The following is a 22,858-nucleotide window of genomic DNA, read 5'->3' on the forward strand; positions in this document are numbered from 1 at the left end:
ATTAGAATTTGTTACACGTTTTTCGTATTGAATTTATTTTAACTAGATTTGGAAAGTTAAAGTTCTTTAAAACTTATTTACAATTATAATTACATTGATATGACGTATGATTGTCTAGAGTGTTGAATAATTTATATAATTTATTACATTTCTATAAAATTCATTTAAATAAAAATTGTGCTTAGATTATTCACAAAAATATTTTTATAACATTTAATAATATACAAATACTTCACACTAAAGTAATAAGGGAAGTCCTTACTTTGTGATGTTTGTAAATTTTATTTCTCCTCAATTCATTTGCATTTGCAAAATAAACTTGAGAAAAATAATATAAGAATACATATATTTATATGGAGATTATATTGAATTAAAACAATCTCTTTTTATATTCTTACAATTTTATCTATGAACATAATAAAAAAAAATAAAAAAAAAAAGATTATTTTACATACTGTTTCATATGACATGGTTTAATAAATTATATGTATAAAGAATTAAAACCCAAAGAAAATATTAAATAATAATAAAAAATATTTGTTTTCTTGAAATACATCTGTTTTATATCCTTATGTAATATATAATAGTGTTAATGTTATATACAAGGTAACAAAAAATAAGCTTACTAAGAGCTTAATTTTATCTAAATTTTTGTAAAACTGTTAAAACAGTATTATAGAGAATCACCCTGGCATCTCTACCCCATAAATAATCAATATGATTGAATTTGGAATATTCAATCTCTTTTGTCTCTATAACATTTGGCAATCTATCAGTAAGCCTTTTTATATCTGCAGGATCATTGAGAAAATCATTTTTACTATAAAATATTACAATTGGTGTTTTTACTTTTTCAAGATCATATATTGGTGGTTGTGTTGACCCATAAGTTTTCAGATTTTCTGTTGCTCCATAATCAAACTTGCGAAATGATCCTGTTAAAAGAAAATAATAGTATTCAATAATAACGTGGAACAATAATTATGTGAATTTGTATAAGAAATTTTTGTACAAAATCTTTATTATAAAAATGTACTAATTTATATCAATAGATAATTAATATAATCGAAGTAAATGAAAGTACTAAATATTATTAAATTAATTATTAAATAATTACCTGATAGTATATTTTGACTATAATGAATAATTTGTTTTGCAGAAGCACCAGCTGGAAAATGTCCGAGAATTAATGGTAGCATAGACTTGTCTAGTTGATCACTACCGAATCCAGCAATTAGTGAAAACCAGCATATACAGAAACCATTAGTGAGACCAACTGGAGCATTTCGAATTATTGTACCCAAGGCTTGAGCTTGTAACCTATTGCGGGGGAACCACTGATGTAGATTGCAATATGAGGATCCCCACTGAAACATACTTGCTATAGAAATGTCAATCATAAATAGCAGATCTATTGACCAGAGGTGGATCTACATGTATAAATACATGATATATCAGTATAATACCTGCACTGTTACATTAAACAATTTTTAACATATGCATTCTTAATACCAAATTCTATTTTAATAAGAATCAAATCTTTTAATACAAACTATGCATGTACAAATAATATCAATTCTTGAATCATTTATTAAAACTAATTTAATTCCTTTTTTTCACGAATATTTGAATATTATTCAAATTATAATTTATTGTTTATCTATCCATGAAAAGCTTTATTGTGTAATATTTTTGCATATCATATTTACAATTATAATTACAGTTATCTACTTAATATACAAATGGAAAATTCTACATTTCTAACTTATTTTCACTCGTACAATTAACCTCATGGTAATTCACTTATATTCAGGTATTAGTTAATTATATGTGATATGAAAATTCCAAATTCAATTTTCTCAAAAATGAACTCTCAAAATAAAATATTAACAATTATTCCTTTTTGGCTCATATCATGATTTTCAATACACTTTGTATATTGTACTTTCTGTAAAAAATCTTTTTGAGATTTGGTACATAACACTTGTAATTTAACCACCTCTGGCTACAATAACAAATTATTTCATGTATACTAATAAACATACCTCCATTAATCCATAAAAATGGACAACACACTTAAGTAAAGGACTTCTATGATTTGCGAGAAATGCTATTGGTGCTAAACTGATCATTCCTTTAATTTTTCGATTGTATTCAGATTTTTCACTGGCCATTACATAAAATGCAGTTGTGCCTTGACTATAACCCACATAATAAAGTTCTGCATATCCAGTATGCTCCAAAATGTAGTCTATTGTTGCTGGTAAATCATAATACCCAATTTCATGCCAGCTAAAAGAATAGTGAAATTATTTATTACATAATTAATGTTTCATATATACAATGATGCCTGCTTAGTGTTTGCAGATTTGGAACTTCATCATAAATACTATCCAGGAAGGTAGAATTACAGAAATTAGCCTGTTTTTCTCTTCCAATTCATTTGACTCACATTGTGTGTGAAGTAGATTGATCAGTAGTCAAATGACTCATCACTAATCCTACTGCATAACACAATTCACTCTATGGAACCAATTACATAAGTAATGGATATAATGTATCACTAACCAAGATACAAATGCAAATACCAAGCAAGCATGATCCTGTTGATTAATCTATTTTATACTTATTTTTACCTAAAATTATTATTTATTCTATTTTATTTAATAATTTTTTACATAAAATTACCTAAAATCCCAAAATTCTTTGTCTTTAGTTGTATATTTTTTATGTTTCCTAGAATATGCATTGCCTCTTGCATTTACTAACCAGACATCATAATTATTGTCACATAAAAGATATGCTAAAGCCTTTTCTGGACCCAATAATACCCAATCAGCTGAACTTGATAGAAGTCCATGATGAATGAGAACTGGTATTGACTCTTTTGCCTTGACTCCATGGCTTCCATACTAAATATCAGACATTTATTTGTAATGTTGACATAAATCTTATGTTATCATAATATAATATAGTTTGAATAATTTTTAACTCTTTCACTACAGCATGGCTGAAAAATTAAAAAAGATATTTATATCAAATATTATACTTAAATTGTATTATATTACATAAGACTAACACAAAGTAATATAAATTGATAAATACTAAAATACCATTGATATTTATTAGACAATACAGTATCTTCACATACATTTGTTTAAATAAAATATTTAAACGCAAGAAATCTAACACATAATGACTTTCAGTAGGGAAAGAGTTAAATTTTTAATCTCTGAATGGATTAATTTCTTTATGATAATTAATAACTTTGTGATAACTTTTATATTTGTAACTTACCTCTATTGTATTTTTATTACTTAAATTTTGCTCATTACTCCCACTTACATCGCAATCAGAATTTTGATGAGATTTTGGTAAAACTCTATGCACATCTAGACAATATCCATCTTCTGTCCAAATATGATGTGTTTCTGATTTATAACCATGGACAGTAATTAGTTCTGGCTGAAAAACACTTTTTTATTGTTATTTTGTTATTTTTAATCATATATAACCGTTATATAATAATCATATAATAATAATGTAATACGTGATGATAAAATATTAAGTTATGTTAATATCAAATAATAACTGATACGAAAACAAAAGTAATATAAGTATTTCTTTCTAGTATAATGAAAATATTATTATAATTATTGCTTCAAAAAGATATCATACATTTCATATACAAAATAAATACGCAAAATATTATACTGAATTAATAATAATTCAGTGACACTTTAAAAACTTGTATGTACTAATACGTATTAATATGTTGTAATATGTTATTGCTAACTATGTGTCATATTCGAAAACATTGAATGATGCACGAATGGTGCAATAAATACTAATACTAATACTAATACTAAAACTAAAACTAAAACTAAAACTAAAACTAATACTAATACTAATACCATTATTCATATTCATAACAATCATAACTAAGAAAAAGTTATATAAAAAAGGGAAAATGAACTTACTGTTGTCATATGAACCTCATCCTGATTGGCTGCTGCGCCCATTATATGAACAGCTGATAAAAGAGACTGGATTTCTTAACAGAGAAATTACGTACCTAACTTTCACCAAGAATTACTCCTTTTTCTCCTTATTATTTTTCTCTATTTACGACTTTATTTTTCCCAAGCACTGATTAAATGAGAAATTCAAGTTTTGTGAGATTTTGAACACGGTCTTGTATAAACGTCGAAAGATCGAGAAATATCGAAATGATTTGCGCGGTTTAAGTTTTCGAGATATAGCTATAACAAACTTGCACTAACATCAACACGTTCACCATGACACACCGTGTTATACTGTCATTCTATGCCATAGATTACAGATGCATGTGTTTCATTGTCCATTACATACATTGAACTAACCAGCAGGAACGATTTATGCGCATGCGTACCAATTTAATAAAATTTCATCATATTGTCAAATCTTAAGAAAAATTAGAGTTAATGTTTTTTTAAAGATGATAAAGATATCATTAGTACGTAGGAAAGCTCCGTATTGTTTCTTTAATTTAACTAATTTTTTTATTGTTACTAATAAAACTATCTTATGAACAAGGTCGAATATTTAATGCATTAATTCTGGAAGGAAATTTCCTCTCTGCGATATTATCTTTTTAAACAGAATTGTAATTAGGATTCTTAAATTTATTGACTAACAACATGATAATCGATGTTAAAGTTATGTAATTATACTGACCTTTAAAATCATAAAGTCATAATAGTACAGTTACTTGTTTACTGAAAACATTATTTCAACTTCTAATAAGATCGTTATTAATAGTATTTATAGGATAATATAATCTATAATCATAATACATAAACTGAACTATAAGTTCAGAACAGAATTATTTTTATGAGGTACAAGTGGCTATAAAGAATATTTACACACCATTTTATTCATTATAGTATTTACACACTTATTAATTGGAACCAAGTATGTTAGATTTTGTATCATTCAATAATTTTTCCATAGGACTGAAAAAATTTGATACAATAAACTTGATAAAAAGATGCTTCATTGGAAAACGCAAGAATATTTTTTGTTGCTGTTGTATATAGTTAGCTACGTATCTTTTGACTAATTTTGTACTAATTCATATATTATAAGCATTTAAAAAAAAGGTTTTGATACTGAAATATAAATTAATTAAAAATTATTTTTATTTTTAAGGAAATAATAGTAAATATGAATATTGTGATTAAGATATTAATGATTAAGATTCTTTTTGCTCTATGCCTATTACAAGCTTTTTTCTACTTTGCTTTATGAAATCACTTAGCTTATAACTTTTGTTATTGTTTGTTTTTGTATTTTAACATATTATTTATACAATATCAGTTAATATATTAATTTTCCAAAATTTTACATATATTTTACATTCCTTCTATATGTCACATATACATATATACATATATATATTCTTAATTAAACAAATTAATTATTTCTTTAAAATATGTACACTGCTGTCATGTTTATCATTATATTATACTTTATTCTCATAATTCTTCAATTTTTTTTTTTATTATTTTTAATAAATAAGTGCATAGTTTGAAAACATAAATGTACAAAATGAGACTAAGGTTTGTTTTGAGACATTACAAATTTTTAACTGATCTATATATTTTAAAAAATATTAATTTTGAATTTCAAGAACTTCCTGCTCGAATATTACTTTTGTTTCACGAGTTATATTGAACTTAATACAGATAGGTACGTTCACAAAACAATTAATAACAGTGTCGGGTTTGTAAGTGAAGTAGAGATTTAGATTAGATTAAGATAAAGTTAAGCTTTAGGTTAAATTTGAAAGGTTTTCGAAACTTAAAAACTGGTATTTTTAGATTCTACTCTTCGACTACGAGAAGCTCAGTATCAGAAAATTAGATATCAGTAAAAAATTTTTCGTGGTCTAGAATGCAGTTCAACTCAAAATGAAAATACGTACATTATTTCGATATCTTTACGAACAATACTGAATTTAACATTGAGTATTAATAATATATCATTGATATAATCAGATATTAAAAGGCATATTAAATTTTAAGACTTAAATCTTTTTCCTCTCTCTCTCTCTCTCTCTCTCTCTCTCTCTCTCTCTCTCTCCCTGTTCCAAAAAATGAATTAATTAGAAAGTTTATTATTCGTATATAACATACTCTCAACTGCTCTCATACATATGATTCGATATTGAAATACATTCTTATTTACATCTTTTCCGAAAAAATGTATATAATAAAGTAAAAGTGTATAAACAACCGTTTGCGTATAACATTACTTACGCAATGTATATGTTTCTTAATTAAATGTTACGTAGATTAGTCCTTGATTAGTTCATTTACTCATTTCTTGAGTAATATTACATTTGCGGCCAATACATAGAAAAAAATCGACAGATAACCGATTTGATAGATCGAATATTACTATGAAGTCGAATATCGTCGAATCGATTATTTCGATTAATCGATCATTCAGAAGAAGGCAGTAAGAGAGTAGTGTGCAGTGGTTCATATAAGTGTTGTACATTTTTGAGCAAAGGACAAATTAAAACAAGGTTATAGTGGAGATGGTTGGTTATGTATAATTTGAGCAAGAAAACTAAGTAAAAACTTCAGACTCCCTCTTTCTCGTAGAACGATGTTGACCATACGGTGACGAGGCCAGCCAGATCGGCGGAAAACTACGTCACCAGTGACGGATTCCCCCGAAACTGGGACAAAGTGCAGTGTACTCTGGCATTGCGCTTTGCCGGAATCTCTCTCACTTCATGTCCTAGTACCCCCCCCCTTTTTCCCCTTTCTCTCTCTCTCTTACTCTCAGGATTGACCAATCGTCTCGTCATCCTCGAATCCTCGATCGAAACTGACAGGTAAACATCGAAATTTTCGAGAATATAGTTGGGTTACTTATATTTATTGTATGTTTTTTCTTTTCTATTATTTCATTTGTTATTCATTGTTGCATTGTTTATTAGTAGTAGCGTATTATTAGTATGAACATTATGTTATTGGATTAAATTGTAACGAAACTGAATACTGCATGTGTCTTCATAAAAATTTCTAATGTTATATGTATATTGTGTAAATTTATGTATAATACATTGAAAATTTAAGATATGTAAATTCGTATTATTGAAAAAAAGGATAAATTGAATTATATTTGTTCAATACTGTAGGTAATCAACGACGAATGGTGCAGGTTCAACAATACAGTTTCTGGAGGGTTCAGTATCATGTCAGATGGGGTTGATGCTGGTGGCGGGGAAAACGAGGTAGATTCCCATTCCTGTTCGCACGCCGATGTTGGAGAATCATCAAATCCGAGAGATGAGGAGAATTTGGATCCAGATAATGAAGCTGCCTTAAATACTAATTACGATAGTGGTGATGGTGCTGTACCAGCTTTTAGGTCTGTCATCTTCATGTAATTAATTCTTTGTATTTAAAAAAATTCCAATAAACGTTTAGATAATCAAGGTGTTAAATAGCGTATCAAAGGATCCATAACGTGTGGACAGGTGTGAAAGGTGTGAGAACTATGAAACTATAAATAAGACAGCATTCTGCGCTCATCAGGATCAATGTTTGGCTAATGCTGAGCCAGGAGAAAGCACAGAGAATATAGAAGCTACTGAAAATGATGGAGATGGAGAAGAAACACATCCTGGAATTCGTTCTCATAGGAAAATGTTTGAATGTGATGTTTGCAATATGCAGTTTTCCAATGGAGCTAACATGAGACGGCATAAGGTATAAAATAAATTTGTTTATGTTTTAAAATTACTAAGATTTGAAAGCTAAGCGATTTTAATGTAAGAAAAAATGAGTATTATTTATAGATGAGACACACTGGTGTGAAACCATATGAATGTCGTGTATGCCAGAAAAGATTTTTTCGGAAGGATCACTTGGCAGAACATTTTACAACACACTCTAAGACTCTGCCTTATCATTGTCCAATTTGCAACCGAGGTTTTCAACGACAAATTGCTATGAGAGCTCATTTTCAAAATGAACATGTCGGCCAACATGATATGGTCAAGTCTTGTCCTTTGTGCAATTATCGTGCAGCAACTATGAAGTGCCTCAGGTTACATTTTTTTAATAGGTCGGTGTTTAATTATTTTAATAACATTATATTGTTTTATAATAACGGCATTTTGCTGTTAAGTGCTTACTTATTTATTTCTATTTTAGACATGGAATTGATCTAGATAATCCAGGACCAAACAGTTCAAGTTCATTGATGAATAGCTGTGCTCCAGGTGAAGCTATGCCTTCTGCTCCTCTTTCCGATAGTGGAGACAGTACTGGAAATCGTTCCGCGGATAATGCAACACCGCCAATGCACTTTCTAACACCTCACATAGAAATATCAATTCCTTATCCAGAACAAACTACAAATCAACGAAATCCGAGTCCTGCTCCTTTAAATGGAGATAGCCCGAATAGTCCTCAAAGTGCAGACAGTAATAGCAATGCTCCAAGTAGTAGTCACCACCAGTTACCAATTAACAGTAGTGGCATTCACAGGTATAGAAAAGATTTTACAAATTGGTTTTCATTTTTATGCTATTTTAAATTTATTTTAAACTAATTTTTTAACTAAGGAATCTTGGTGGAAGTGAAGAGGCAATTACACCTTCTATTTCATTAATTCCTATTAAGCAAGAACCAAACAGTAATGGAGCGGAAGAAAATGGAGCAACATCCAGCAATCTTCCATTACCATCTTTGATAAAGGTCTCACCATTAAAATCCCTTCTTCGAGACGACTTACGACGTAAACTTTCATCTGGCTCAGGAAATAATAACAATAACAACAATAATAATAATGGTAACTTTATTATCTTATTAAGTTATATATATTATTAGTACCTTAATATAACTTATGGTTCTTAAATATGAATTACATTTATTTATGTTGTGTTATGAAAATATTTATCTTAGCTATGTTCTCTAACATTTTTATTATTTTATATTTTAAAATATATAAAGATTAATCAGGAATATGACAATCATAAGTAAACTATCTTTGTATTCCTGATACTCGATTTAATTAATATATACGATTATTGCATATATTATTATATATTATTTAAAGTAACTATTTTCATATAATTGATCTAAATATAATTTAACAGATAAATTGATTTTGTAATAGGTAATAATAGTTCAAATTCAAATCCCCATTCAAGAGGAGAACCTCCTAGTTCGACAAGGCCCGATCAACGAAGTAGTGGACTTCAATGCGCTCACTGTAGGATTACCTTTCCTGATCAAACATTATATTTTCTTCACAAAGGTTGTCATAGTGAAAGCAATCCTTGGAAATGCAATATTTGTGGAGAACAATGTTGCAACTTATATCAATTTAATTCGCATTTATTAAGCAAAAGTCATCAATAATTTTATTGAAAGAATAATATTCTTTTAAGAGCTCTTAGAACCTCGTTTATTTAAATAGCTATTATATAATATAAATTACTTTACTATAATTTATATGAACAGAATCATAATCTTGAATTAAAAAGAATTGTTTTCTGCTATAAAGCATATGTATTACAATGTTCCAACTTAATATTTTTATTTATTTTAATATCTACATATGCAGATATTGATTAACTAGAAATCAAGTAAACGAGGTTCAAGAAATAATTTTGCAATCTGGAAAAAGTCGTGCCTTCATCAAAATACCTTTGCCAACGCTCACATTCGTCCGAAACGTGCTAATTTGTGATGGTACGAATGATCCGTCCATGGAGCTTTACTAAAACGTATTCCAGAAGCTCTATTGATAGTTTTAAACATAGTTATGTATATTTAGATAGAAAAAAACAGTGACTATATTACCAAAATGTGCTCTTTTTTTTCTATTCAAATTCTTTTTACGCACTGTTTTCTGTTTGGTTTTTTTTGTAAAATTATTTGTTAAATTTTATTAATTTTATATTTATGTAATGTGTCCTTATACATAATTTTACTTAGTTTTATTATAGAAAGGATTTTATGATCATTACAAAATGTTGTTACTTTGGTTCTTTGTATGAAGAAAGGAATCACGAATAATTAAGGAAAATTACTTACAAACTAAATTTCGGTTGTCAATTTATTATTATGGTGTGAAGAAAGAACCGAGCCGTGTGTTACATATAAATACAGATATATAAATAAGAAAAGGATATGACAACTAAAATATTGTGTCAGCATAAGAAATATTTTATATAAAAATATTTGTACAGAAAAGTATTAAAGTATAAAAAAGGTATGCAAATAAGAAAGTCGAGATATCATATTTCAGAAATTGATATGAATATCAGAATAAAAATTATTATGTAGTTGTTAAAGTTAAATTTTACTTTAATTTTATTTTAAAATGAAAATTAAATATTTATTTCAATATAAATAACTACAAAAAAGTTTATTTCATTAATAGTTGCGAAATATGATTTCGAGACCTCAATAAGTGTTTTGTGTACGTGTGTGTGTATGTACGTTTAATACAGAATATTCAATTTATGTGCATAAATTTGTGTTATTATACTATGTTATGTAATATACAAAAATTTCGAATCACAGTTATTAAAAATTTATACTGAAATATTATAGATAGTTTCAGAAAATAAAAGTAACAAATTACAATAGAATGTGTAATTAAATTGGGTACATATTCTCTGTACATATTCTATATTAAACAAGTACATTAAGCGCCATACGCACGATTACTGTTATCAATGGTTGTAGTTATTTAAAGATCGTTCCGTAAATTGCGTAATATTTAATATAATTACTACTATTACTATGTTATTACCATGATTATGTTATTATTATTATTATCATTATTGTATTATTTATCGATACGTAAGTTATTTATTGTTACTTTGCATTCCAATATATTAAGTTTTAAATATGCCTCAAGCTTGACGATGCTTCTTTATTTCAAAATTTATTATTTTTCGTATTTTCCTACTATATATCAAAGTTTTATTGTTATATTTTTGAAATAATGAAGCTTTTCCAATTAATTATTTTGTTAACAAAATTTTAAATTATCTAAATTCATAAAAAAATGTAAAATATTTTTATTATAAGATATTTTACATTGATCATGGTGTATCATGTGTTACATGATGTGTTTTTTGATACAAAACAATATCTTTTAGCGCTAAAAGTAAACATTAATGAATATATAAATGATTATTATATTTAATATCTTAAATAAATATTACATAACTTTTCTTAAGAAAAAGAATTTTAAATTAGCATCGTCAATGTAAAAATTTCTTAAATATCTTTCTATAACAGACTGCGTGTTCATCATATTCTTGCTCGATCATACAAAAATGAAATACAGAAAATATTTCTTATTAAATTATTTTGTCTTTAAAAGATAAAGAAAGCAAAAGAGCTTGTGAGCAAATAATGTTTTTAATGATAACTATATTCGTCAAAATGTAATTAAGAAAAAAAACAAAAGCAGTACATATTCAATTATGTAATAAATTGTTCTCTATCTTAGTGTGCTAGAATTAAATTTATTTTGAAAATAATAATGAATTAATGCTCCATAAATTATAAGAAAGGGGCAGTATTAATTAGATTATTTTATATATACCCGTTATATATAGATTTTTATCATCCTGTTTAAAACTAATTGATTTCTTAACGGTCTAAATTGTGTGTCTACAGAAAATAATATTTCTTACAGTGGAATTTTTTAAAGAGAACTATCATTTTTTAATTCAATGTATCAAAGTTAACTGTTATTTCATTATCATAAATTATTGAATTATTAAGATATCTGACAAAATAGTAAGATAAGAATATATATGAATCTTTCATATTTGATATGCGTTTCACTGTATTTCAAGTAATATTTCAATTTGCATCTTAAAATTTGCTGTGAGCTATTTTTTATTTTCTTGCTATATTAATGTGAGAAGCTGTTAAGATTTAAAAATTAATATATTATATCAACACACGCGAAGAATTTACATATGAACATATATTTCCATTTTATTTTATCTTGTGATTGTTCATCTTTATTTCAATAATTAATTAATTAGTTAAACTAAATTTAATTAAATCTAATATTACCATAATAACTTTAATTGATTTAGGTTCTACTTCCACAAATGTAAAATTACTGATGTTTCTGTAATAATCTAGAAAAATTTTTAGAAATTCTTAAAGTACATATAGATGTAATTAGATAAATACAATCGGATAGGTACAATTTTTAATTATGATTTAAATAGTCTCTACTATTTACATGCCCAAACTGATTTACTTTACGTTTATTTTGTACAAAAGTTAATTTGATTTGTAGCAAAAATATTATATATTTAATATTATATTATTACTTAAAACAATTCTTATTTCAAATAACAAGTTAAAAAAATAATAATTGAAAATAAAAGTGGTTTTCATATAAATAATTTAAAATGTTGCATATTATAAATCCAAAATATGTTACCTAACATTGTACGTAGAATATTTAAACATAAAGTAAGCAAAATAGATTTAACTGAAAATGGACCAGAAGCATCAAACTGTATGCCTTTACACTGTGATCGTGTTTAGGAAAAGTATGTAATATTAAAATTGTATTCAAGTGGGGAGATATTTTCTTTAGCCTTGCAAAAATATGATGAATATTGCATAAAAATACTTAAAACATTATAGAGTTGTCTATATATTGCCTTTGTTAACTTTTAATTTAAAAAAAATGCAAATATACAATTCTATTCATTCTTACAAATTTATGAATATAGCAACATATTTAAGAATATGATAGGCAAAAATCTAAAATTGTTGATGTTACTATAACTATGGTGTAATGGGTACAATTGAAATATATCATTATTGTATATATTATATGTATATCTATACATAAGAGTCTCTCAGAAGCTAAATTGATCAATTCTACTTTTTATTAATTAACTAATTTCTTTTATAAGTAGGCGATTTTTAATATGCTATTCTTAAGAAAAAATGACTTACTCTCATAAGTTCATTAATCGAAAAAAGAAGACATAAATAATAGAAAATTCTAAGATAAATTTAAAAAATAGTGTTTGTAATTATGTAGTGTATATATATATAATATATAATTATATATATACTATATAAATATATATATATATGTACATTTGCCTTTTATTCTATAGTTTGCAAATACGCATAGCAGTATATAATTAAAATAGTTATCCTTATTTCTTTAATATTTCATCTAATTTGAGAATGATATTACTAGATATTAGTTGTGATACTATTTATATAATTTAAGACTAGTTTACTAATTTTATATGTAGGGAGGGGGGGGGGGCGAAACGCTAGAAAAAAGGAGCAAAATGCTACTATGGCGGTAAACTATTGGGCGTTGTTCTTAACACCTGTTGCTTTTTATTGGTTTTATGATTTGAGTCTATAATTGATTTAGAGAAATTTCAAACTATATGCATGAATTTAAATCATGGTACAGAGAGGTGAGTTATTTTTTTTCAGAAATGTACTTTAACTGTATATTTTATTCAATTATTGAAAGAGGGACATATATCTATTTTTCACACAAAATGTGAAAAAGATGTAAATTAATAAAGGATGGTTAATTATATTTTATTTCATTTCTCAATATATAAATGATTTTTAGGTAAACACGCCATTTTGAAACGCAGACTTATTTGACAGTTAACTTTATCTTTTTCTGTCTTGCAATTATTCTTTCTTTTTTCTTTTATTATTAATGTGTGAATAAAGTTATATATTTGAACCTTTGAATAAAATACTTTTCAAAAACACACTATGTCTTAAATCTAAAAATAATTTTAAAACAGAAGTTTTTAGGTTATATATGTTACAATTACTTATTTTAAGTAAGTTTTAAAATTTTTTGATGCTTATCATTCTTATTATTTAATTATATAACAAGCGTTTCATTATTTATTTTATATTACTTTTAATATATGATCCTGTTTATTCACAGAAATTAGCAATGGGTAAAAGTGAAGAAAGAAACGGAAACACAATACAAGCAGGAGAATCAACTTTTCTTACAAAAACATCAAGTGAAGCTAGTAAGATGTTGGAAGCTGCTTTATTACAAATGGATGACATTATTTCTGGTAAACTATGATTATTAATTTAAAATAATTTTAGTTAAAGTGTATGAAAATACATAATAATTAGCTTAGAAATTATTAGAATTATTAAAAATTAGAAGTATAGTAAGATTTTTCATTGTATAATTTCTTTAGTTTATCAGCATATATCATATTTAAAAAGAATATATTATATGAGTATATTATATTTAAAGTATAAATAATAATCGGTATTAATTAATTTTAATTGACACATGATCATTAATGTTGTAATATACATATATTAACAGGTGTATGTACGGAAAGTAACAATGATGGTAATGCTGAATGGAAGGATTCTGTTAAAGAAGCCACAAAAAATCTTGTGACAGCAATTAAGAATTCTCCAAGTCCTCCTTCACCACCAGATACAGATACTACTAAAATTTTATTGCAATGGATGCAACCATTGGATGGGGTAAACATTTGGATGTTTATTTCAATTATATTCTATTTTGTAGATGATATAAATAAAAGAACTAGATAAAACATTCTGTTATATAAAGTAATATACTTAAAAAATATAATTTGGCATACTTTGGGATTGCTAACAGAATAAGTGAAATATCAATTAGAACAGTGTTAAAACAATAGTAGTATCACCCATACTATGTTAAGCATTCTGCACTCTTTTAAGGTCTCCTTCTCCACCATCAGAATATTTTGTCACAAAATTTGTTGTACCTAAAATTATCTTAATTAATGATTTATGAAAAATGTAAGAGAAGGGATAAGTTGATATCTGCAATGCTTTTATAAGAGACAGTTTATGATACTTTGTTTGACTTTATTTATATAAATAGAGATTCAACTCTTCAATGTTGCATATATTTTTTTAAAAAAGATTTTGAAAAATGATTTATTTGACATACTTACAAACATACTTGCAAACAGATTAAGATATGAATTGAAATACAAAATGGCAAAAGACTTTAAATATTTACAATTTGGGGTAATCTCATCTCAAAATACTATTTGCTTATATATATATATATATATATATATAACAGATTTCAATTTTTAATTAAAAATTGTGACAAATAGTGTAGTCAATAAAATCCTATTTGTTACAAATAATATGAAAATCATGATTTTCATCCTAGTTCCATATTAAATTGGAAAATTATACTCTATTAGATTATATCTAAAAAGCAAACTTTATTTATTTACATTTATTGCATTATATAGATGTAAAAAATTTTGAATATCTATAAATATATAAGTTTAATATATATATATTTTATAAATTTCTAAATTTGAACATACACTTTCTTTTGTTTGAAAATAAATATGTATATTTAAATCTACACGAATAATATAGATTTCCGAATATGACAAATTTAATCACGATATTATCTTAATAATAATGTTAACTAGAAAAATTTTTCGTATTAGGCATTTCGAAAAATAAAGAATGATCTATGTATAGATTACGTCACGTGACTACTCTCGTCTTGAGAAATTTTAGATTGGTAATTTTAGTTTCGAACAGAACCGCGTCGTGATCGTTTCATAAAAATTATTTTTTATTGATATTTTTTTGTGCAATCTAGTTTGCATTAAAACGATTGAAAAAAAGGGATGAAGAAAAATACCTGATTGGAAAGAATTAGTAAATAACTTTAAGATTAAAAAATTAATAACGAATTAAGAAAAGAAAGAGCTTGCAAAAGATCCTATTAATAATTAAAAGAAGACAGCAAGATTGAGATTAAATGATATCATTAAAAAGAAATTCTTATATTTATAAATCATATATAATTAAAAAAAAATTTCTTTAACAACACTTTACATTATTTGATGAAACAAATTCTCTGTAAAAGTCTATTAAAATTTCTATGTTGCATTATATTTGAATAGAAAAATTAAGATTGGTGAAAGAAATCATAGAACTTTTTAAAGGATTAGTTACATAAATTGATCTAGGTTCAAAGTTATTGAAGATTATGTCGAGGTCAAAACAATTGGATAGCAGTTGGACTCCTTCTGAAGAATATGATTCTTCAGGAACATCAAATTCTGAACAAGGAGAAGATGAGTTTGCAAATATTGGCTTTGTTGAGCATCAAATACATGAATCTGGCAATTGTTTTTGCCAGGTAATGGATAAGGGAATATTTAAAAAGAAAGATTAAAATATTTATAACTCGATTTTCAATTCATTTATTAACATCTAAAGTATATAAGACTTTATGAAAAATTAATCTTTCCGAAATATAAGATTGTAATTTTATTAAATATAAAATGAGATAACATTGAAATGGGAAATCACATACATTAATAATGATTCTTTTAAATTTTCTTCGAGCTTGAAATAATTTTCAAGGATAGAAATATGTTGTAATGACGTACCAGGTTGAATACCATATAATTTTATTAATATCTATATATATACATATAAATGTTTTCAGTAAATATATATATGTTTATTTACAAATATATAAATTTGTTTATAACATATATAATATATATATTACAATTGTATATGATTATAAGAACAAAATATTTATCTAGTAACTTTTGTAGTTATAAGTGTTAGTATTATATTAATGATAATTTTCTAATTTATATGTAAGTAGCCTTTATGTATACATAATAAGAATATAAAAAATAGAGTGTGTTTCTAAAATGTTTAGAAGAATCATATCATTTTCTTAGAGTTGTCCATTAGGTAATGCTAAAGTGGTTAATCTGAGGGGAAGTGTACCTAATCTCTGTGCATCCACAAATTTAACACATATTGGGACTTTTCCACCTTTATGTTCTGCAGTATATAATATGAGGTCTTTGTGTTTTTATTTTTTTATTGCTATTTGCAAATTTTAAATTACTGATTTTATTTAACATGGTTGAACAGCATTTGTTCAAAAACCAATAACTGTCAAGGCAATAAAGAGTGTAAAGGAAATCGAAGCAATCAATCGTTAGAATTAGGAAAGAAACGACGATTGAGGAATAGAATAGTACATGAACAAAGAATTAAATCACAATCAGATCTTCTTTTAAGAAGAAAAGACTTTCCTTATTGTTGCTCTCTACAACACTTTCAAGCTGTACAAAAATGGAACGAGTGTCAGGCAAAAACTGAGGTATATTGATGTCTACTAATAGAGAATATTAAAAAGTTTTGATAATTAAAACGTGTGCAATAACATGTATAATTTAAATAGTTAATCAGAGAGTAATCGATATAAATATTATACCGTGAAGTTGTTGCATTTAATATTGTAAATATTTATATCTTTTAATTCTTAACTAAGTTATATTAATTTATTTACACTATGGAACTTGAGATGAATACATGAGAGTGAGATGAGATAAGATTCTTATATCTTAATTAATACCTAATACTGAATAATTTAAAAAAAGGAAAAATTTTTCATAGATTTTTCCTTTTATATTCTTTTTACTTTCTATATTATAGTATATGTATGATTTGAAATTAAATTATTTGTTTCATTCAGTGTTGTTATGCTAATAAATGAATTATGTTAAAAAGAGTATGTTAATTGTGAAAATGTGTTTTGTGTTGTTTTATAATATAATAATGATTAATAAATTATATCTTATACATAGTATTAAATAATATTACAGGAACGTTTAAAAAAATTAGAAAATGAACGTGGCACATTACGTATGGAAGTGTCAGTTTTGTCAGATCAGGTAGATGCACAATCTAACAAAATTCAAGAATTGGAAAATATGCTTAGAGAGAAGAAGGAGTCACTCAGAAGAATGGAAGAAGCATTACAAAAAGTAATTTGGTGATTTTATTTTATATAGTGATTATATTTCTATTAATATTGCTGTTATTCTTTTATAGCATAATTTATATTATCTTTATAATTTTATCCTACTTTTATATACTTTGTTTTCTTTTTGTTTCTATTTTATTTTTATTTTTACTTTATTCCAATAGTCTTAATTTTTAAAGGAAGTACTGTCAAGAAGTGCTTTGGAAACACAGAAATTAGAGCTCTTGAGTTCTTTATCAGAAATGAAGCTTAAACAAGCAAGTTTAGAGCATGAAAATCTTGCACTCCGTAGTACAAGTCCTGTATCAAATGTAAGTTGACAAGAATTTGTATAAAATTGGATACTTCTTTGCAGAAGAGGTATATAAATAGTTATACTAAATTTATGATAAAAATAGGAGAATACATTATTGTTAGCGATTTATTGCAGGGAGAAAAATTTGGGAGGCATACCAGCCAATATAGTAGTCTTCCTAGGCCACCGAGTTCTTCAAAGAAAGGTGTAGTGTTCGGTAAGGTACCCAGTTTAGTTTCTGGAGTACACACAACAGTACCATTCGCCGTTAAAGGAGCCTCCGCGAGATGCCTGTCTGCGCCTACTCTAGGTTGCGATTGATTCTCCCTTTAAGCATGCATCTTTAAATGTTTTTTCAAAAAATAATTGTTCTTTTTATATGGCAGGCAATCGTGGCTTTAAAACTTATATTAACGTTGATCACAATTAATTTTCTAAAACGAGTTTTATGTTGAGTTTTGCATGAAAATGTTGATTTTATTTGTTTTGATCTATAATGTAATTCATGTGTAATTAACATATATGATGTAACAATACCATGTATTTAAAACATTTATATGTTTTGGACATTAAGATATTTATTGTATCTTCAAATTATTATTGTATAATAATATTATAATCAAATTATTTATTCGCTGTTTTACATTTACTGTTAACATACAGCATAACATTACATTAATAGTGAGTCTAGTTTGATGATATTAAATTTTTTTTATTATTCTCATTTTAGCTGAAGAGGAGAAAACAATCATAGGAGATACAAATTCTCAAATAGAGTCGATTCAGAAACCTCTGGTAGAACTTTCAATGGAAGAAATTGGAGATTGGCTTGCAAATTTAGGATTAGAATGTTACGCGGGTGAATTGAGGCGATGGGGTGCTACTGGAACAAAATTGTTAGAATGCTCGCAGCAACAATTAGAAAAGGAATTAGAAATTAAAAATGTTCTTCATAGGAAGAAATTATTGTATGCGGTAGAATCAGAAAAAGGTGGTGGAGCTGAATTTTTTGGATCAGATAAGGTAATTTTTACAATTTAGTGATTGAATTGTACAAACACGTAAATATTAATGAAATTATAGATGGATAATGCAGCAGTTTTGCGATGGCTGGATGATATTGGGTTACCACAACATAAAGAAGCTTTTCAAAATGGTAAAGTTGATGGCAGAATGTTACACAGACTCACCACTGAAGACCTTTTAAATCTTGGAGTTACTGCACAGTTACATGCTGCAAGTCTTAGACGGGGAATTCAGGTACTCTTAAAATGTCCTAATTTTACTTAATTCGTTGCAAATATTACACTAACTACAGTAATCTAAATTAAGATATAGTAACATAAAGAAACTTATAACTTTTAAATATAACATTTAAATATAACTTCTATTTCCAACAACTTTTGGGACTTGAGTGTCTGCGAGTGGTGCGTGCGAGAAATGTAGAAGTGTTTAGAGCGAATAGTTGTAAGCAAGTCAAGGTATCTCCTGATCGAAGAGTTGGTAGCAAATGATGTTCGGTGATAGTGAGGTCTATAAAGAAAACTAGTGATGGGTGCTGGCCGCCCCCCACCAACGGTCGCTCGCTGGTGGAAGTGGTCTTCGAACATCGTACGTGGGAAAATCCGCTATTCCCATATTTTACCGTAATGAGCAATAACCCTAAGGAACGTTCCGACTTGAAGGATATATTATGACAATTGATTACTCTTCGAGAGTAAAGAAAAAATGTTAAATCTTATAACGGTTCCTTAGGATTATTGCGGGTCCGAGCAAATATGTTTAAACAGTTGCTGGGCATCCCGACCGAAGGATGAATGAGAGCATCTAGTTAGGTCGCGGGACGTAACAGATAGATGTCAAATTTAAGAACAAAAAGAAAATATATCTAATTTTACAGGTATACGGAAATAACAATATATCTAATTTTATAGATTTTACGAGAACTAAATTTTGAATTTGATAACCTTGAAAGAAGATCTACAAATGGTAATGGAGCAGAGGGTGGTAATGTTCATCTGTGGACAAATCATCGAGTAATGGAATGGCTTAGGGTAGTTGATTTAGCAGAATATGCACCAAATATGAGAGGATCCGGAGTACATGGAGGTTTAATGATGTACGAAGGCAGATTTACTTCAGAATTACTGGCCACATTACTTAGTATTTCTCCAGGAAAAACTCTTCTTCGTAGACATTTAACTACACATTTCAATCAAATTCTTGGAAGAGAAGTTGTACAAAGGAAAAGAGAAATTGAGAGTAGCCTTGGATTCGTTCCACTTACGCTTACTGCTCGTTTAAAGGTGACTTTAATTATTTTGCAGCATAGATAAATTATTTCTTAGATGATGGTCCATAGTAGTTTGCGATTAAATTACTCAGAACTCCGTTTTATTTTCAAAAATGGGAATATCTTTGAAATTTTTCATACTTTCTTACCTAAAATGAAATCATTATCATTCCATTGTTTTATCCATAATCATAAAATTCTCTATCTTTAATTTTTATTAATGTTTAAACTAATAGGAAAATAAATAGTCTATAAATGAATAGTCTATGTTCTTTAAATAAATGATATGTAATCAAACTTGTACTAAATTTAAATGTTGTAATTAAATTAGAATGAAATTGATTTAGGTACCCAAGAAATCTCAGTTTACTTTAAAACGCAAAAAAAGCAAGAACGAAGCAGATTATGGTAATTTGGTCTGTCCTTTGGATGCTTCACCACCAGGTACTCCATCAACTCCTACTTCGACACCAGGCAGCCCTAACTTGAATTCACCTACATTCTAACAATAGTCACAGATCACAATCTCGTAAGTTTAACTCGACTAATACTAATACAAATCTTTTATTAATTTATATTTCATATTTGACAGATAGTTCATTAAATATATGGTTTCATGTATCATATAAATATTCTTTTACATTATACTTGTTATCTATTGTTTAGTACTGCTTACTATATCAAAATAGTAATCTTAAATTCATCATTGAATTTTTACATTTAGAATCATTTAAATTATAAAAATAGTGAAATTTTAAGATAGCAGTTAAAATATTTAAACTGCAAATATTTTAGGATAGTACTTAAAATCTAGTCGATGAACATTTATTTTATTAAGAGCTATTATTCAAAAAAATTCTAATTTTTCGTAATTAATTTTGAAAGTCAACAAATACGAAAGAATTGGTTCTGTTGTTAATAAATAATACAAAGATATAATCATTTTATCATCAAAGAATTTTATTATAATTTTTTAATTATATGTTTTTGGATATAATCGCCCATAAATCTCAGTTTATTAACTAATATATACAAAATAGTCATATGCATATATTATATCATATTTAGGAAAAAATATATAATAAATAAATTATGACTTTTATATTAATATTCTTATTATTTAAAAAAAAATGTTTAATTTTCTAATAAACTTTTCTATATTTTTATCATATTTTATGTTGTAACAAGATTATTAGGTATTACATATTTTATTTCATATTTTATTATATATTTTATTATAATATACAATGATTTGTTTATTCACGAACTTTTATATATATCTCATATATATTTATTATAATTGTTATTTCTTTATTTATTAATAAATTAGTCATTTATTAATTAAATGCTTAAGGAGGTAAGTTAGTACGTTATTGTAATCACTTATCTTACTTATTTCACTTCACTTTATCATCTATTCACATACTGCACTATGTAATTTAATATATAAAATATTTAGTTATTTAAATGTATTAAATACTACCATATGTTTTCCAGAGCCAGGAGATAATAGACAGAGAAGAGTTATTGGTTGCATCTGACAAAAGTAATTATGCCTGTAAATAAGAAAAATGTTTTAGGGACCATTGTTTCATCTTCTTAGACTAAGTCTTACTATTTAATCTTGTATAACAAAAATCTTTTTTAAAAAATTAAATAGACTATTGTCTTAATAGAAATGATTTTTCTAGAAAAAGTATGTTTTCAATATATTTATTTACTTTTCTATTGTACAATTTTACAATATCATACAATACTTTCATATCATGAAGAGGAAACAATATTTGCGTAATGGGAACATTAAGTTTTATAAAAATTACAGTACAAGTTTTAGCCGTTTAAAAATATGAATAATTAATTAGCATGCATATTTATGAAGAATAAAACGTAAATTGTAATAATATTTATATTACCTCTGTAGTTTTATTATGCTTAATTTTATTACTACTTTTGTTTTATTATATCCTTGACTAAAATCAAGTAATGAAAATATTACAATATTGATCATCTTAAATTTAAAAAATTGTGTTTTTTAATTAATTGAAGCTTCTAAACTGTAAACGGAATAAAAGTGTAATATTTCATAAACTTATTGAATAACAAGTTCTTGGATTTTATTTATCTAAACAATACTTCTATATCTTATGTTATTTTCTAAATCAACACGAATAAAGTAAAACCTTGCTCTACCCTAAATGTAGTAAATGTAGGACCTTATAAGGTTCAAAATTGGATAATAAAAGTTGGTTAAAATTTAATCGCTCTTAGTTCAATTAATGGTAATTAATTATTAATTCTATAACATTCTAAAAGTAAGTACAATTTATTTAATTTCAATTATAAGTCATTTAAGATATAAA

At 26.2% G+C, this 22,858-nt stretch overlaps 3 protein-coding genes across 13 annotated transcripts; 2 read left to right on the forward strand and 1 right to left on the reverse strand.

Annotated features, from left to right (window-relative positions):
- Window positions 1–536: 536 nt before the first annotated feature.
- LOC122577016 (lipase 3-like) lies at window positions 537–5,382 on the reverse strand. Of its 2 annotated transcripts, none has more exons than XM_043748041.1 (6): window positions 3,981–5,382; window positions 3,346–3,465; window positions 2,689–2,912; window positions 2,046–2,292; window positions 1,118–1,367; window positions 537–935 (listed from the first exon to the last, which is right to left on the reverse strand). In XM_043748041.1, the coding sequence occupies exons 1-6, from the start codon at window positions 4,020–4,022 to the stop codon at window positions 640–642; spliced, it is 1,179 nt and encodes a 392-aa protein (XP_043603976.1). In that variant the 5' UTR covers window positions 4,023–5,382; the 3' UTR covers window positions 537–639. The 2 variants fall into 2 exon arrangements, with proteins under 2 accessions (XP_043603976.1, XP_043603975.1); XM_043748040.1 differs by having other exon boundaries at window positions 3,298–3,465; window positions 3,981–5,369.
- A 131-nt stretch (window positions 5,383–5,513) lies between these two features.
- On the forward strand, window positions 5,514–12,698 carry LOC122577015 (zinc finger protein ztf-16). Of its 3 annotated transcripts, none has more exons than XM_043748039.1 (8): window positions 5,514–6,586; window positions 6,633–6,886; window positions 7,193–7,425; window positions 7,535–7,766; window positions 7,856–8,124; window positions 8,214–8,549; window positions 8,627–8,853; window positions 9,181–12,698. In XM_043748039.1, the coding sequence occupies exons 3-8, from the start codon at window positions 7,250–7,252 to the stop codon at window positions 9,423–9,425; spliced, it is 1,485 nt and encodes a 494-aa protein (XP_043603974.1). In that variant the 5' UTR covers window positions 5,514–6,586; window positions 6,633–6,886; window positions 7,193–7,249; the 3' UTR covers window positions 9,426–12,698. The 3 variants fall into 3 exon arrangements, with proteins under 3 accessions (XP_043603974.1, XP_043603972.1, XP_043603973.1); XM_043748037.1 differs by having other exon boundaries at window positions 6,651–6,886; XM_043748038.1 differs by having other exon boundaries at window positions 5,514–6,571; window positions 6,651–6,886.
- Window positions 12,699–13,329: 631 nt separating this feature from the next.
- LOC122577013 (liprin-beta-1) lies at window positions 13,330–22,194 on the forward strand. Of its 8 annotated transcripts, none has more exons than XM_043748031.1 (13): window positions 13,330–13,504; window positions 14,002–14,140; window positions 14,407–14,573; window positions 16,814–16,938; window positions 17,013–17,244; window positions 17,750–17,911; window positions 18,090–18,221; window positions 18,341–18,422; window positions 18,936–19,228; window positions 19,289–19,465; window positions 20,140–20,511; window positions 20,846–21,027; window positions 21,996–22,194. In XM_043748031.1, the coding sequence occupies exons 1-12, from the start codon at window positions 13,475–13,477 to the stop codon at window positions 21,002–21,004; spliced, it is 2,070 nt and encodes a 689-aa protein (XP_043603966.1). In that variant the 5' UTR covers window positions 13,330–13,474; the 3' UTR covers window positions 21,005–21,027; window positions 21,996–22,194. The 8 variants fall into 8 exon arrangements, with proteins under 8 accessions (XP_043603966.1, XP_043603963.1, XP_043603964.1 ...); XM_043748028.1 differs by having other exon boundaries at window positions 13,331–13,504; window positions 18,341–18,515; XM_043748029.1 differs by having other exon boundaries at window positions 13,331–13,504; window positions 18,341–18,515; window positions 20,846–20,942.
- Window positions 22,195–22,858: the final 664 nt, after the last annotated feature.

The sequence above is a fragment of the Bombus pyrosoma genome, linkage group LG17 (genome assembly GCF_014825855.1).
Source record: "Bombus pyrosoma isolate SC7728 linkage group LG17, ASM1482585v1, whole genome shotgun sequence".
NCBI lineage: Eukaryota > Metazoa > Arthropoda > Insecta > Hymenoptera > Apidae > Bombus > Bombus pyrosoma.